This window comes from Castor canadensis, chromosome 10 (genome assembly GCF_047511655.1).
Source record: "Castor canadensis chromosome 10, mCasCan1.hap1v2, whole genome shotgun sequence".
Lineage (NCBI taxonomy): Eukaryota > Metazoa > Chordata > Mammalia > Rodentia > Castoridae > Castor > Castor canadensis.
The window spans coordinates 70,693,448-70,709,812 of record NC_133395.1 but is presented as its reverse complement, the minus strand read 5'-3'; the positions used below and the strand labels follow the sequence as shown (position 1 = coordinate 70,709,812).

The 16,365-nt window shown below is 31.4% G+C and overlaps 1 protein-coding gene across 5 annotated transcripts in view; it reads left to right on the top strand.

Annotated features, from left to right (window-relative positions):
• Positions 1-16,365, top strand: part of Nbea (neurobeachin) — a 643,202-nt gene that overhangs the window by 180,703 nt on the left and 446,134 nt on the right. For all 5 annotated transcript variants that reach the window (XM_074043550.1, XM_074043551.1, XM_074043549.1 and 2 more), the window contains 4 exons: positions 1,653-1,806; positions 9,022-9,202; positions 11,982-12,112; positions 14,855-14,962. In XM_074043550.1, coding sequence (XP_073899651.1) covers positions 1,653-1,806; positions 9,022-9,202; positions 11,982-12,112; positions 14,855-14,962 — 574 coding nt within the window. The remainder of the gene's footprint in view (positions 1-1,652; positions 1,807-9,021; positions 9,203-11,981; positions 12,113-14,854; positions 14,963-16,365) is intronic.

Sequence of the window (16,365 nt, the reverse complement as noted above, 5' to 3'; positions counted from 1 at the left end):
AAATACATTCCCTTAAAACAAATTCCATGAATCAAATCATTACCTTTTCTAATTTTCTAGTAGCAAATATGCAACAAATTAATTAATTATGAAAGAATGTTATTTACGTTTACGTAAATTATGTGAATTAGGTAGTCAATGGTTATAAGTATCAAAATACCTAAACATTGATTATTTAGTCAGCTCTATTGAGGCAGCTAGAATAAGGGAAAGTTTGGGACTGCACCAGGGCTCTTAACACTATGACATTCTCAAGACTCAAGGTGGCTTCTCTGCTTCTCCTAATTTTGTTTTTAGGATTCAAAGTGGCTGCTTCAGCTCCCGGCATCAATTCAACATAAGAAACTTGTACAAATTAAGAAACAGGGACTCTTTTTTCTTCTTGCTCTTCCTTTCTTTCCTCTTCTTCCTTTCTCCTCCTTCTCCTCTTTTCATCTACTTTTATTTTCTCCAAAAAAGTACCTCAAGCAGTTTCGCTTACTGTCCAGCAGGATCATATGCTTATTCCAAAATTAAAAACCTGCAAAACAGAATGGAATAATAATGACTGTCTACATGAACCAATACTGGTCAATGACCTGGTAACTGAGGTGAGGCCCCATCTGACACACCTCAATATAAAACAAAATCTAGAGCATTTCGGCAGGGAAAAAATCATGGCTATTGTGGAATCTGTCAATAAAATCTGCCATATGAAGTTGTTACTTTTGATTTTATTCAATTTATTCACATGCTAATCTTATATTTTATTACTGTGTTGTTACATGCTAAGTTACCTAGGGATGGTAGTTAAGCAAAATGAAATATCATGAAATATATTACTATTAACATGAAGATCAATACTAATTATAAGATTGGTAGCCCCCAAGTGAGCAATATTCAACTGTTTCTCCAGCAACATACTGTGTGTCTCTGTTTTCTTTCATGGATGCTCATGAAATTCCCCAAACAGAGTTTGATCATAGAGTAATGTCTCTTTCTTCTTTTTTCTCATTAGAAAACACTTCATATTATTGACTGACACCAATCTAAAGCAATGTGTTTCTTTGGGTATCTACATTACATGTTTTCTATGAGAAAACCATACTGATGACCTACTTTTGAGAAAAGGAATTTTTTACTCAATAAGTCTTTGAATTGTTAATAGTTTATTTATATTCTCCTATCCTGTCACTTCTGTGGCCAGCAGTGTACATTTTCAGCATGCTGGTGAAAGGGGGGGAGGGGCTGCAGTAAGGTGATATGATAAACTGAAACTTATGATAAACTAAAAGGCAAAGTTTTCAGTTAGCTATTTAATAGTTTTGCCAAAACAACCAGATTTGGCAAAGTAAATATTTTTTAACTACCTTAATTAGCCTAATCATATGTCATAAAATCTATTTAATACTGCATTTGCCTACTATACTTAGACACAAAAATCTTATGGAGATGAATGTTTAATTTTTGGTGATATGGTATCTCAATTATAAATTGTTTTCTTTTCTAATAACTCCATTTTGGGTTTGTCTTGGTCCTTTCTTTAGTCCATAACTATTTTTTTACTTTAAAAATTTTATTCTAAATAAAATTTTATTTAGAATAAACCTTGTATTCTGAAACCAAGAAAATATTCAAATGTTTCTTTGTGTTTTGTTTTTCTGCTATTTTAGCCATTCTACAAAGTCTGTGATGGATTTTGTCAATAGCAATGAAAATATTATTTTTGTACATAACACAATTCACCTCATTTCCCAAATGGTAGACAACATCATTATTGCTTGTGGAGGAATTTTACCTTTGCTCTCTGCTGCTACCTCTCCAACTGTAAGTACTTTATCTCCATCTAGTGGTTTTATTTTATAATTACATGAGCTGAGCATTTTGGTAGTGTCAGATACTGTAGATTTTACCAAACACATTCTCCAATGGGAACCTTTTAACCATTTAAATTTATATTCCAGTCTCTTTTATGTATCAGTGTTAGGTTCCACCTGCTTTAGGAAAATATTTCTCAGGTAATTCTGATGCATATTTTGGGAAGATTAATAACTGGAAATGATTTAACATTATTTTCTGTGTATTGTATATCTCCTCAAATCTGTCATGATAAACTGTTAAAATCCTTATGTAAATCATTTTTGTCTGAGGTTATTTACTGATTCAACATTTTAAAAATCTAGCCTTGTCTCATATTTATCTCTGTAAAACATTGAACTGTGCTAATATAATAAATTCAAAAGCATTTAATGTTAGTTATCTATGTTATTTGAAAATATAATGAATCAATATTAATTTTATATTTTAGTTTTCTTTTTTAAAACATCTTTGATCCAGGCTGGGTTTGTATGTAACTGAATGGTAAAGCCCTTGCCTAGCATTCATGAGGCGCTGGGTTTAAACAGTAGCAACACAATAAAATAAAATAAAACTATCTTTGATTCATGCCAAAGTAGGACTCCATAACTACTTGTTCAATGGGAAATAATGTAGAACTGTGCTTCCTCTGTAACCTGTGTTCTTGCTTTCATATTTGAAACCCATCCATGTGCCCAGAAACTGTATCTATGCCAAAGAGAAACCTATAGTTTTATTAAAATGTCTATTGCTTGATGAGGCAGTGTTTCCAAATTCATCACTGACTTTACTTCATCATTAACAAGCTTTTTCTACATAGCTCTTTTTCTCACTCTTTTTGTAACTGCTATCACCACAGTAGCACTGAAGCTTAAAATATTAGCAGCAACAGATTGTGTCTTCACACATGCCACTTAGGCACATGCACAGATGTTCATAGATGAATTCATTCAACAAGTGTACAAAGGTGAGCAAGCCAGTTTGGGAATGGAGTACAACTAGATCCTTTATGGAATTAGCAGCCAAAAAAAGGAAAATGGAACTGGGAAGAACAATATTAATAGTTTATGGTGTGTGAAGAGTACAGGTATCTTCAGACTCATATGCCATCCATTCTCTTTAACCTCTAGGTTTTTTCTGGTGATTTATACAAAATTCTGTTATAATTTTGAATATGCATGCTCTTATTATGATAGGATGGAATATTTTTTCTTCTGTACATTAAAGATTAAAATAAGTTTTCCATGTGACAGTTTTTTTCATATAAGTTTTACATCTTATAAGTTATCATTTGTCAATAAATTTTAAAAGGTTGTATTAAAATATACTTTAAATATTTAGTGTTTAAAATTTTATGCAGAAGAAAATGATCTTTATAAGTAGTTTAGCAGTAAGTTGTTAAAATTTGAATAGAAATGGTCTTCCAAATTTTAAAGTCAAAAGATTTCTATTTTTTTTAAAAAAGGTCTTTATTAAGACAGAGAAACTGTTAAATTCAAAACTAAGTTATAATCATGATTTACATACTATTTGAACACTCAGATTTTCTTCTCTTTATACTAAATATACAATAAAGATAATGTCATTTTAAAGTTTGACTCCCAAAATTATTACCAATGCAATTTTGACTACTTTAGTTTGGAATTTGAAACTACTTATTCACTTTCTCAGCAGATTTTGGGATTTATTTGACTAGAAACATTTGTTTATTGTCTCTATCTCAATATTTCTGTTATTTTGGTCCATTAACTGATTGTACCTATGCCTGGTTGTACAACATAATTTTATGTTCTTTAATAAACTGCTTTCTTAAAAGAAATGGCCAGGACCTTTCTCGCACTTTATATCTGGTAGAGCTATGATAGGTACTGACTACTAAGCATTGTTTTGTGTAACCTATAAGTTGTAACGTAGTAGTGAGAAAAAAAGGATAAAGGAGGTTTTTAAGAAGGACATTAGAACTGAAAAGGTGCACTGTTTTGGACTTTGATTTAAAATGTTAAAAAAAGGCAACAGAATTTGGAAAGGGATAAAAGAAAAAGAAATTGACAACATACAGATAACAAAAGGCTACATTGTCTTGTAAATACCATTAGAATTTGAATTCTAAATATATGAACACAAAAACATTTGAAATGAATTCCTGAGTGTTTTGGTAAGTTTGATGAAGTACATGGAGTTTTTCAAATTTTTCCTGTTATATGCAAATATGCATTTTATGAATAAATGAGTATAATTGTGATTATGACAGTAGTTGGCAAACTTTTTTGTATGGAGCCATATAGAAAATATTTTAGGTTCTGTAGGCCATATGGTGTCTGTCCCCAGTACTCAACTCTTCTGTTGTAGTAGAAAAGCAGCCATAGTATATAAACAAACAGGCATGAGTGTATTTTAGTAAAATTTTATTTATGAAAACAAGTAGTGGAGCAGATTTACTGTTTGTCAAACACTAACACAGGGCCTAAGCTCCACATAAAATAAGAATGTCATAATGTAATGACATAGTGTGAAGACCTCATTGCTTATTACTGATTGTTAAAACTCAGTTATTGGAGCTTAAAACACATTCATTCTTAGCTATTAAATAATAACTTGAATTTCAGTTGCTGAGCACTTATTAAAGTTTAACTTTTAAAAAAATTTCACTGAATATTGTGGTCATCTCTTAAAAGATCTATAACTTTTACAATAGGGCATAAATTTTTTCATCATTTGACACATCTAATGTTGAAATGTATTAAAATCTGAGAAGATTAGTAGAATGCTAAATGCTTTTTATAGCACCCCACTTTAAAAAATAATGACCCAAAGCTCAACCCAGGAATATGTCTTCCTCATTTCTCAAAATATGTCTCGATCTCAGATGATTGACTGCTTTTCAAAAACAAACGTGTTTCTCTGTATCAGAGAGACTCAAGACCTCTTCTGAAATTGTGGTTTAGTGGAAAGTGTGTGGTCTTAAGCATAAGATAGGTCTGTATTTTAAACTGAGCTCCACATATTCTAGATAGGACCTCAGCCTTGGTTTTTTTTTATTTGACAAAGGGTATTAATTATACTTATCCTACAGGGTATTTGTGAAAATTAAGTTAGGTGGTATATGTAAAGTACACGAGATGGGAAAGCCTCTAAAAGTTTTCTTTTGGAACCATTAATTCCTTTTGGATATATTTGCATAATGACAGAATAATCAGCCCACTTATAAAATAGGCATGTCATAGTCAAACATGAATTTGAAAATATTTGAGATAAATTTAGGTATTGTGGATGATCCACATTGAGAGGAAAAGTCTATACAAGTGGTCTGTTTTCTGCCCTGGAACCATTGGTGAATACAGCAATCTGCTCGGGATAGTATTTGGGTATTGCTGTTGCAGTGTCATCCTGGAGGAAAATTTTGAGCCATTTAAAATATTACTCTTAAGGAGATATTTTAATGGAAACTTTAAGAACAGAAGATTATAGTGGCACTTTATATTGATACTGAGCATTTTGAACTTAATATTCTTGAAGAAGCAGCATTTTATTGGAGTTTTAGGTTGCTAACTTATTTAAAATCATATGTGTCATAGAAAATAAAATACAAATAATTAAGTTCTTTAAGATAAACCATCTAATTTAACTTCAATACTCAGGAAAAAAAGAAATCCTTAGTACTATCGTTTGATCAATCTTTGATTTGGGAAGCAATATTATTTTTGTTATTGATTTTTTTAGTTACAGTTTCCGGGACTAGTCAGTTGAATCCTCTCATGTATTCTCTACCACATTGTTGAAGTTGGTCATGAATGAAAGCAGAGAATTGGAGGAAAGAAAATGAAGAAAAGCAAAGAACATGGATCAACCACAAATTTACTCATTGATTTTGTTGTAATTACCTCCTAATTTTAAGTTGGCCATTTTGGTGAACTTAAAACATCCAGATCACTGAATGCTTAGAGTCTGATTCAGTGTTATATGTAGTTTAATTTTCTCTCTCACAGGAAAATTAATAGAAACCAACATTTTTGGTTCTCCTACTAATTCTAAAAATAATGACAAAGTCTTAATTTTAGTTCATTTTTTATTATCGGGTTATAGATTTGGAAAAATAATAGTTTTGGTTTTTCCTTGTGTATCTCATAGCATGGATCATACTTTGGTATTCTCAGTGTGCTTTTATATGTTTTCCAGTGAATGTACCATGAAAATAACATGCTTTCAGATTTATACTCACAGGTATTTGTTCAAAAATCAGAGAATAGGAACAGAAACAGTTGGTGACTAATAACTGTGAAACTCATCCTTTGTAATTTTTTATTATATTAATATAATTGTTAGACTCTGAATATAAAATCGTATTACTTCATATATAGATCTTATTTAGTGTATTAGTGAGTTCTTTTCAGGTACAGAAAAGTGGTTTTTAAGTTATAATCACTTAAATATTTCAATTTTGATTTCTAGAAAGAGTTCTGAATGTTTGAGGAAACAAATTATAATATGATTTCTTTATAGGAAAGTCTAGAAGGTTGGTATAAATAGTTCATTCCCCTGAGTCACTTCTGCCGAAGTCAGTATGTAGGCCTTTTGCAGAGGTATTTATTAGTTCATTTTTTAGAATGTTTTATTAATCATCTATTAGGAAAAGGTATTTGTTTTGTAAAATAGAGTGTGCATAATTTCTAGTATATAAACTGTAATTGAAAAATGTATTTTTGGGGCAGAATTACTCAAATAAAAAAATGAAGTCTTAAATATTTGATACTTAACCTTAATCATATAATTTATAAGATGAATATCTCTTCTGAGAATTTTACTTTTAATAAAATAATCAAATATAATTTTTAAATATATTATTTTGTGTTTCAATTTTACATATATTTTCATTTAATTTTAATAATTTCCTTTTCTTGTACTTTTTTGGTCTGTTGTCTGTTTTGTCTAATGCATGTCCAGGGTTCTAAGGTTAGTATTACTTTTGCAGTAATTCTTAGGTTTTCAGTTTTAAATTTTATTTTTACTTATGAAATTTTGAATTATTTATATTTTGAGTTTTCATATCATCTTTAACATTAGGCATATTTTTGTATATTTTAAAGATCATTAAAAGGATTATTTTTCCAGTGCATTGATGAGTTACTGTTTTATTGTTCACAATAACTTAACTAATCATAATATAATGGAAACAATAATGTTATAGTCATATGTACAATCAGGTTTTAACTGGTTCCAGTTAAAGAAGATGAGATGAGATGTATGTCACTTAAGATTTAATGATAATTGTATTCTTACATTCTTTCAAAAGATGCTTATATACCGTTTATTTGTAAATTATTTTTATATAACATGATGAAAATTTTCTTTTATGTTATTATTTGTGTTAAGAATGCCTTTTACCTTAAAATTTTATAGTTTTGGTCAGAAGTAGCATTTTGTCAAATTATATGGACAACTTTTAATAATTCTGTTTGTATTTTTTGTTTATATATCACTCATTTCAAAATGAAAGCACATTTTGAAGTTTAAACCTATAGACTGTAAACCAACTTGAAAAATAAACCATTAACTAATGAAGTGAGGTAGATACTTCACAATTTCAGTAGTTCAAAGTGATGAATAGTTTCTTTGAGAACACATCTCTAGATATCCTAAATTGTAATATTTTGAAAAGTTATTCAGAATGTTTGATAGACCTAAGCAATACCCACATTTTCCATTTCATTATACAACACTTAAATTGAAAACAACATTAAAATGATTTCTTTTTGCTTTTTGTTACATACTATTGTGTTGTGGTCACAGATTTTTAATTCGCGGTGCTAATATCCATGCTGTATTTAATATTTTATATATCCATGCTGTATCCATGAAGTGCTGGTAAATGAGGAATCTGCATTTTTATGGACAAATAATCTTATTTTAAGCCTTGGATATTTAAATGCAATAATCTTATAAATCAGTAATTAAAAGTGGTTTTAGATCTAGTTACAAGCTCATTTTAGGTCTATTTCCCAGCTCATTTTGGAGAGATTGGTTTTAACTCTATCTTGGTGTTAAGCTGAAGAAAAAGAGGGTGTTACATTTTTACCACATTTAGAATTGAGTTTAGTTATATAGTGCTTATAGTGTTTTTCTGTCAGTTTTATTTGTATTGTACGGAAGTGTTTGAGCTTTTCCCAATAAGTACTTTCCCCTGACTTTCCATGCTGATGTTACTGCTCCTTCCAGATAGGAAGACGTTAAGGTAGAGTGATGAGTATAAGCAATGTCAAAAGGGAACATATAGGAATAGAAATCCAAGATGCTCATCCTGTAGTTGATTTAGTTGAGAGGTAAGGTTAATCAATATGTCTAGTATGCCCATTTTGATAGTATTTTTTAGTGATAAAGTATTCTTTACTTTTCTCTGATCCTTCGGGACACTGAGAAAAATGAATTCTACTGACAAGGAATCAAAGTCATTAAAGTGTTCTATACCACACAATGAAAAGTAAAATGAGGAATGTTGCCATTACTTATAACCTATAAAATTACATAATTTAGATAACAAAATACTTCGTAATATTGTCTCTGAAAGCAGGGAATTGGGTTTTAACATAGATAATATTTTAGTGAAAGTATAGTTTTCCAGTCTAGAGTTTATTCATGTTATTACTAGTGTTTTTATAGGTCTCAAATTAAATATGGAGAATTAATGATCCTCTTGATCATTTTTACCCTACATATGAAGTACCTAGTGACTTCAGTTTATTCTAAAATACATATGAAATTAGTATACATTATAATTCGAGGGTCATCCCATTTGGAGGCTGAATGAAATTGCAAATGTCTTTCCTATTTTCAGTATATAGAAAAGAAAAAAGCATCTTATAAATGAGAATAAAGATTTTAGAAATGTTATTTTTATATCTTTCTAAATTAAGATAAAATTAGTGTGCAGTTATCTCTAAGTATCATTATCAAATGATCGTTTTAATGTAGTTTTTTTTTAGAATTAATGAAATTTAAACCAACATTGATTTTAAGTCTTTTCCTTTATTCAAGAATAGTTAATAGGTAAACTAAATTTGAAACAGTCTGGTGATATGTGATTTTAGCTTATCATTTATATTGTTGACTGCTAAACTTCTGTTCACCTGTAGTGTGTTACATGTATTGTATTCCCTATTTTAATCAAGGCTTTAATTTTCTTTTTTAAAGACGGAATTGGAAAATATTGAAGTGACTCAAGGCATGTCAGCAGAAACAGCAGTAACTTTCCTCAGCCGACTGATGGCTATGGTTGATGTACTTGTGTTTGCCAGCTCTCTAAATTTTAGTGAGATTGAAGCCGAAAAAAACATGTCTTCTGGAGGTTTAATGCGACAGTGCCTAAGACTAGGTAAGTCTGTTTAGGATAATAGGGCTCCTTAAATAATTACTTAGAGATTAGTTTTATGTAGCTATATGGTACATAAAGAATTGATACAAGTTAATTATGTTAACTAATTAATTACTGACTGTCTTGTTATTACCAGATTTTAAAAACTTCTATCTTAACATTGGGAGATTTTATGGAGTTTGATTATTATTACTCATTTATTCCTTAAAAATACAGTCAAATACATTTAGAATTCTTTCAGAATCAGTAAGACATAGCATCTTTCATTGAAGTGATTTTAATGCAAAGCCACTTTTGAATCCTATTTTCATAAACTAATACTGATTAGTGTCCTAAGCTTACAAACAAGCCAGAAAACAAATGCCATAATGGTAAACGTTATGGTAGAAGGATTAAAATAGACTATTACAGTCTCACTGTTTCACAAAGTGAACAGGTATCTTTTATGTTCCAAAGAAAGGTTAGCACTGAAAACTCTTAGTAAATTTGGGTGAACTCTTTAGACAGAAACTATTCTTATCTCTTTTACCTTTCTTAGATGGGAAATTAACTTACGTATTTAAACCTTCTAATTAAGCAGAAAACTGCTATTTTCATGAACAGGACAGAAAATTTCAAGGCAGGACATAGGAAGGGAGTCCCTGATATGTATTCCCTCTTTTTTTTTTTTTAACCACTAATTTAAGAAGAATATATAAACAAAAATCTATCCATGTGTACTTACATGGCAGAAGTTTCTGGGTGTGTTGTTGTTTTGTCAAGAGCCTCTTGAGGTTTTTGTTTGTTTGTTTGTTTGTTTTATTTAAGTACTATATTTGTTATATATTGCCAGATAACCCATTCTGCTACTTGGTGGCCGAGAGCAACTATTTCATTTGTTCACAATCTGGGAGATCTGGGCTCAACTTTGTGGTTCTTCTGCTGGTCTGCTTGGGCTTAATCCTGTGGTAGCAGTCAGTTGATAGCTTGGCAGAGACTGAATGCTGTACTATGGCCTCATTCACCTTTCTGGCCCTTGCCAGGATTGTATCTATATCAAGAAGCTGCTGCAGTTCTGAGTTGTTTTTTATTCAAAGAAGGAACAAGAACTTAGATTAAGAGTGGTGGACTAAGACCCAAATTTTTGTTTTATATATTTAAAAGTCAGGCAACCTGAGAGGAATCATTTCATATTCATTATAGGGGAGAGATTGACCACATCAGGATGTCTCTGACAACTAAGAGGTTTAGATTAATTTTCTGTGGGCCATGATGAACATTTCTATTGACATTTAGTAGACAAAACTTTGTGAGAAAGATATGTATGTATGATTTATGTATGTGTGCATATTTAAATGCCTCAATATCTTAAAACCAATATTATTTTGATTTTGAACTTTTATTTCTAAATATATTGTAAGCATTATTGCTCATTTCATTTTTAACCTAATAGTACCTACAAGATTTAGTTGTTTTATCCTCCTGGAAAACTTTTATAAGTAAATAATAAACATTAATCTTCTGTGCTATTTATTATTCTAAGTACTTTACATCTATTGATTTTAATTAAGCCTCATGACAGCCCTCTAAAGAAGTTATGCTGTTTATTCTCATTTTTCATATGCAGGTTCTGAGGCATAAGTAGTTTAAGCAGATGGCCCAAAATCACACAGCTTATAAGTGCCAGAGTCAGGATTCAAGTTCTGGTGGTCTGATTCTCAAAAATATACTATTGGGCCCAGGATGTAGCTCAGGGTAGAGTGCTTGCCCAGAATGCAAGAGGCCCTGGGTTCAATCCCCAGTACCACCAAAACTAAAAACAACAATGAAACAGAAACCCAAAAGAACTGTGGACCAAAATCTGTACCATTGATTACAAACAGTACTTTTTTGCTTCTTAAAATAAATGAATGTATTGCATGCTTATTGACAAAGTCAGTAGAGTCACCTACTATGAGTATGCCTGAAGTTGCCAAGATAGTCAAACTAAAGACAGAAGGCTTACTATTAAAAAAATTATCAATACATAAGATTTGGAATTGTGAAGAAGAGTGGGTAATAATAATAATTTTAAAAAAGGATATATTGAGAGCTTCAAAAGTCCTGGTAGGCCAGGTGTGGTGGCTTATACTTGTCCCAGCTATGTAGGAGGTGGAGATGGAAGGATAGTGATTTGAGGCCAGCCCAGGCAAAAAAGTTGGTGTGCTCCATGAAGCCCAGTTTCTGGCACACAGCTGTAATCCCAGTTCTGTGAGAGGGGTAGATAGAAGGGTCACAGTCTGAAGCTGGCCTAGGGTAAATGTGAGACCCTATCAGAAAAATAAACTAAAAGCAAAATGGACTGGGGCATAGTTCAAGTGGTGGAATACTTGAAGTCTTGAGTTCAGACCTCAGTATTGCCAACAAAAAAAAAAGAAAAAAAGTCCTTGATAATATTCTGTTTCTTCACCTGGGTGGTAGGATATAGGCATTTGTTTTATTTTTTAAGCACATTATATGTGTCTGTGTGTGTGTGTGTATACACGTTTTTGTTTTGCAGTACTGGGGTTTGAAATTAGGGCCTCACACTTGTTAGGTAGGTGCTCTACCACCTAAGCCACTCCACCATGGCCCTAGTATATATTTTATATATATTGTGCTTTAATTACTGTATTTCAAAATTTAAAAAGTGTGGAATAAATTAATTTTAAGAATAATAATAGGTGGCAGAAGGAGAAAGAACTAGAAAAAGAAATTAGCAACATTTTTTCAATACATTGGAGCTAACAATTTATATTATGGTTTTGATTTTTTTAAATAGTTTGCTGTGTAGCTGTGAGAAACTGTTTGGAGTGTCGACAAAGACAGAGAGACAGGGGAAACAAATCTTCCCATGGAAGCAGTAAGCCTCAGGAAATTCCCCAAAGTGTGACTGCCACTACAACATCAAAGGTACTTAGCCATTTTCTATGTGAAATATAATTTACATTTACTTGGAAAAGTTCGGTTTTGTTTACAAGAGCTAAACAATACACTATTTGAAATCAGCTCTAGGCTCTGGTGCTGGCTTTTTTGCTTTGTAATTATGTTGCCAAGATTATTTAACCTCTTTGACATTTGCATTTGGATTGTTGAATGAAGAAACTAATCATTTTTGCTTATAGGGTTCTTGCAACAGCACATAACTGAAATTTTTAAAAATGTTTGCTTTTAATAGTTACATATATTCTCAGAGTTCAGTATATGGTGATAGATATAATAGTCACCAAAAATTTTCTAAATGACCATCAAATGAATAAACAGTGAATATTTCTGAATATACTAGTAATTCTCACTCTGAATTAACTCTATTGTATGTTTAACTGACATTTGTTATTACATGCAGTTTTATTAACATGACTTTCAGGGTTCATCATGAGTGTCCTTGCTCACTTCTCCAGGTGCAGCATGCATGTATATGTACTGTGTCTTACTGTTGACTTCATTTAGTTCATCAGAAGAATTTTAAATTCTTAGACTTTTGTATAATTTCAGTTCCTTGAAATTATATTATTTATCCAGCTAAAGTTTGTTCAGGTCTTAGGTTTAGCTTAAATGCTTTTCTTAACATTTTTTCTGATACTTTCACCATCACCCCAGTGTAAGGTATGTTCCTCTGATATTTCATAAAACCCAGTATATATTTGTCATACACTATACTTATAATTAAATATTCAATATTGGCACAGTAATTTTTTGCTCAATAAATGAAAGCATGAAATAGAAGTTTAATTGATTTTGCAAACTCTATGACAATTTTCAAGCAGCCCAACCACATATTCATGGTATATGTTGGTATTGCAGACCTCTTTTCTTTTTTACAGGATAATTTGATCATATATTATTTTATTGGCAATAAGCTTCCACAGACTCTCCATTGTTTGGGAATTAAATATTAATATGTCAGCAATCTGCTTCATAATAGTTATGTAGATATAGTAGACTGTTAATTACTAGAGGGAAGTGTTCATATCTTGACCATCTTTATAACTCCAGTGCATTTGGTGCACTGTGAATGTGTTGTAAAAAGAGACAGTTGTGAAGTTGTATACTGGCTCTGTCAATTGCTGGTTTTGTTTGTTTGTTTTGTTTTTGTTTTTGTTTGAGCTGTACTGGAGGTTTGAACTCATGGCCTCACACTTGCTAGGCCGGTGTTCTACCACTTGAGCCACACCTCCAGCTCCTCAATTGCTGGTTTTGTGACCTGAGACAAATTGCCTTTGTCCCCGTGATGCAAATCTTTACTTATGTGATGTTTATATTGATTAAATTAAATAACAAGCCAATAATGTATTAAAATACTTAGTAATTTTTGGAATACAGTGAACAGTCAATTACTGCTGACTCCTTTTTCCTCCTATCAGTTAAACACTCAATATATACTTCTGAAACGAGTAAGTAAATTAGTATTTTGGAGAGGTTAGATCTCAAAAGTATACTTCATTTAGTGTATAATAAGGAACCTTTCAAGATTTTCAAGCCATGTACTGCTCTGATTGTAGAATATGGACAGAAAGGTCCAATGGAAAAAAAACCTATAGTAATTTAGCTGAGCTAAATTCTATGGCAAGAAGCTTGGTAGTAAAAATCATGAATACATGATGGATGTAGGAATCTTAAGGGAAGATTTGACTTGGTAACAAAACACATTTCAGCACTAAAAATAAATGGAACTTGGTGGTAAGAGTTTTTTTCCCTCCCTGTGTTTATTTCTTTTGTGGTATGTTAGTATAATAGAAAAAAATTCCCTTCCAGTAATCTGTGTGGACTTGAATGAGTCACATTACCTTCATGGGGTCTCATTTTTATACTATATAAATAGGAGTTATAATCCAAGCTCTCCCTATCATGTAGTCTTTATAAGAGTCAAATTAGATTAGGTTGATCTTTGAAAATGTAAAATAGTATATAAACTAAAATGTTTCTAGTTTCTTTCATCTATGCTATAAATTTATATCATAAATTATCTGTTACCTTCTTTAATCATCCTGGGATAAATATTGTTAGCCTATCATTTAGATAATATAACTGAGTTTTGGAAAGGCTAAGATCTCACCTAAGGGGCTAATGGTATGACTCAAGTGGTAGAGCACCTACCTAGCAAGATTAAGGTTTTGAGTTCAAACTCCAAAACTGCAGCAACAGCAACAAGAAAATCTCCCCTAAGGTCATAGAGCTGGCAAGTTTTGAAAAGTGAGGTTCAGGAAATTTTAGTAACAAGACAAAGTCAGAGATCAGAGACTAGAGCCCAGACCTGCCTTTATGAGTATATAGTAGTAATTATGCTGATAAAGGATAAGAACAGTAAGTGACATGAGCAGAAGAGAAAGATATGCTCTGTATGCCTTGTAATAATAGAGTGTCAATAAATGTTAACTTTGTGAGGAGGAATTAAATGATTTCACTAGTTCAACCTAAGCTAAAAGATATTAGAAATGATACTTCCATAAAAATTTCTGGAATTTGTGTTTCTTCACAATTTCTCTCTCTCTCTCTCCCCCCTCTGCTGTGCTCTCCTTTCCCCATCTCTCTCCTCTATTCCCCTCTCCCCTCTCCACTCTCCCCTTTCCCCTCTCTCTCCTCTCTCCTCTCTCCTCTGTCCTCTCTCCTCTCTCCTCTCTTTCCCTCTCTGTCCCCTTCTCTCTCTCTTTCTAGACTCCCTTAGAAAATGTTCCAGGTAATCTTTCTCCTATTAAAGATCCCGATAGACTTCTTCAGGATGTTGATATCAATCGCCTTCGTGCAGTTGTCTTTCGTGATGTGGTAAGTTATATGTGCTTCGCTTCCTTGAAAAAAATCTTACACTTTATGAAAATAATTTAAATTTTATAAGGACTCTACATATTAAATGTCATTGTGTCTGGGTTTATTGAATCGTTCTGATTGTAAATTTGTTGAGCCTTAGCTTTCTCTGAAAGTTTATTGATAGGCCACTTTTTAAAAAATGAAGTGAAATTTTAATATAATTTGTTTGTATTCCAAGAGTAGGGATAGCCTTGGAAAACTATAATTCACTTTAACTTACATTGCTTATTCTTTTCTTTTAGTATTTCTTGATCATTTTCCAGGTGCTGGATGCTCTGTTATTATCAATGTTCCTTGTATTATGAATGAAATGGATTAACTCATAGCTGCTAATGGTAATTACTTTGTGGGGAGAGAAGTTTTGTTTGTTTAACAGTACTGGGGTTGAACTCAGAGCCTCAAGCTTGCTAATGACATGTCCTCAGCCTGTGAAGTTAGGTTTAAAAAAAAATCTGCAGTTTGAAAATACAGATGTTAATGGGAATTTGAATTAGAAAGATAGCTTATTATTGTTTCAGGAAAAAGATACCTTAAGGAGATTTCATAAAACTCTGCAATTACGTTGCCACTGACTCAAGCTAAGTAAAAATAAGATAGGTATTTTCATAAATTGTTTAGAAACATATACAGTGTTTTGCAGAAGGTTCAGTATTTATAGCATGTTTTAATATAGCTTTTATAAACCAACCATTTAGATTGTTTTTTCTTACGTTAGCTAATGACTCAAAAATAAATAAGACAGTTTATTTTTGAAATTTATGTAACAATAAATTAGATAGAGTACTTTGTACTTTGGAATGTACTTAAGATATATTTAAGTTATACAGAATACTGGTGCATGGTAGGAATATACAATAGGAAAATTATCACTCTTTTAAGCATATATTCTTATAAATCAGTGGGAAGAGTAACAACAGAAAAACAGGCAATGGATATAAGATATGAAGTGCAAGACAGCAAGCATGGAGAGTATCTTCAAAATTAACATAAAACAAGATACTTTCCAATATTAAATGAACTAAAATTTTTAAATGGTAATACTTTGCACTGCAAGGGTGCAGTGAACAAGCTCTGTTCTATAATCACTGGTATGTAAGTATAAATTAGGGAAACATTTACAAAGCTTTTTACTCCAACATGTTAAAACTCTTACAAATACTGATATCTTATGATCCAATAGTTCTATTCAGAAGTTGATAACTTAGTGTGATTAAGTAATAGACATTGGGAGGCCTACTAGAAAATTGGCACCATTATAAATATCCAATAATGTTTTTTAACTGAATAGATCTTAACATATTAAGTCAAAGGAAAACTATGTGTAACTATTATGATCATATTTTAAGGTAAACGTAATGACC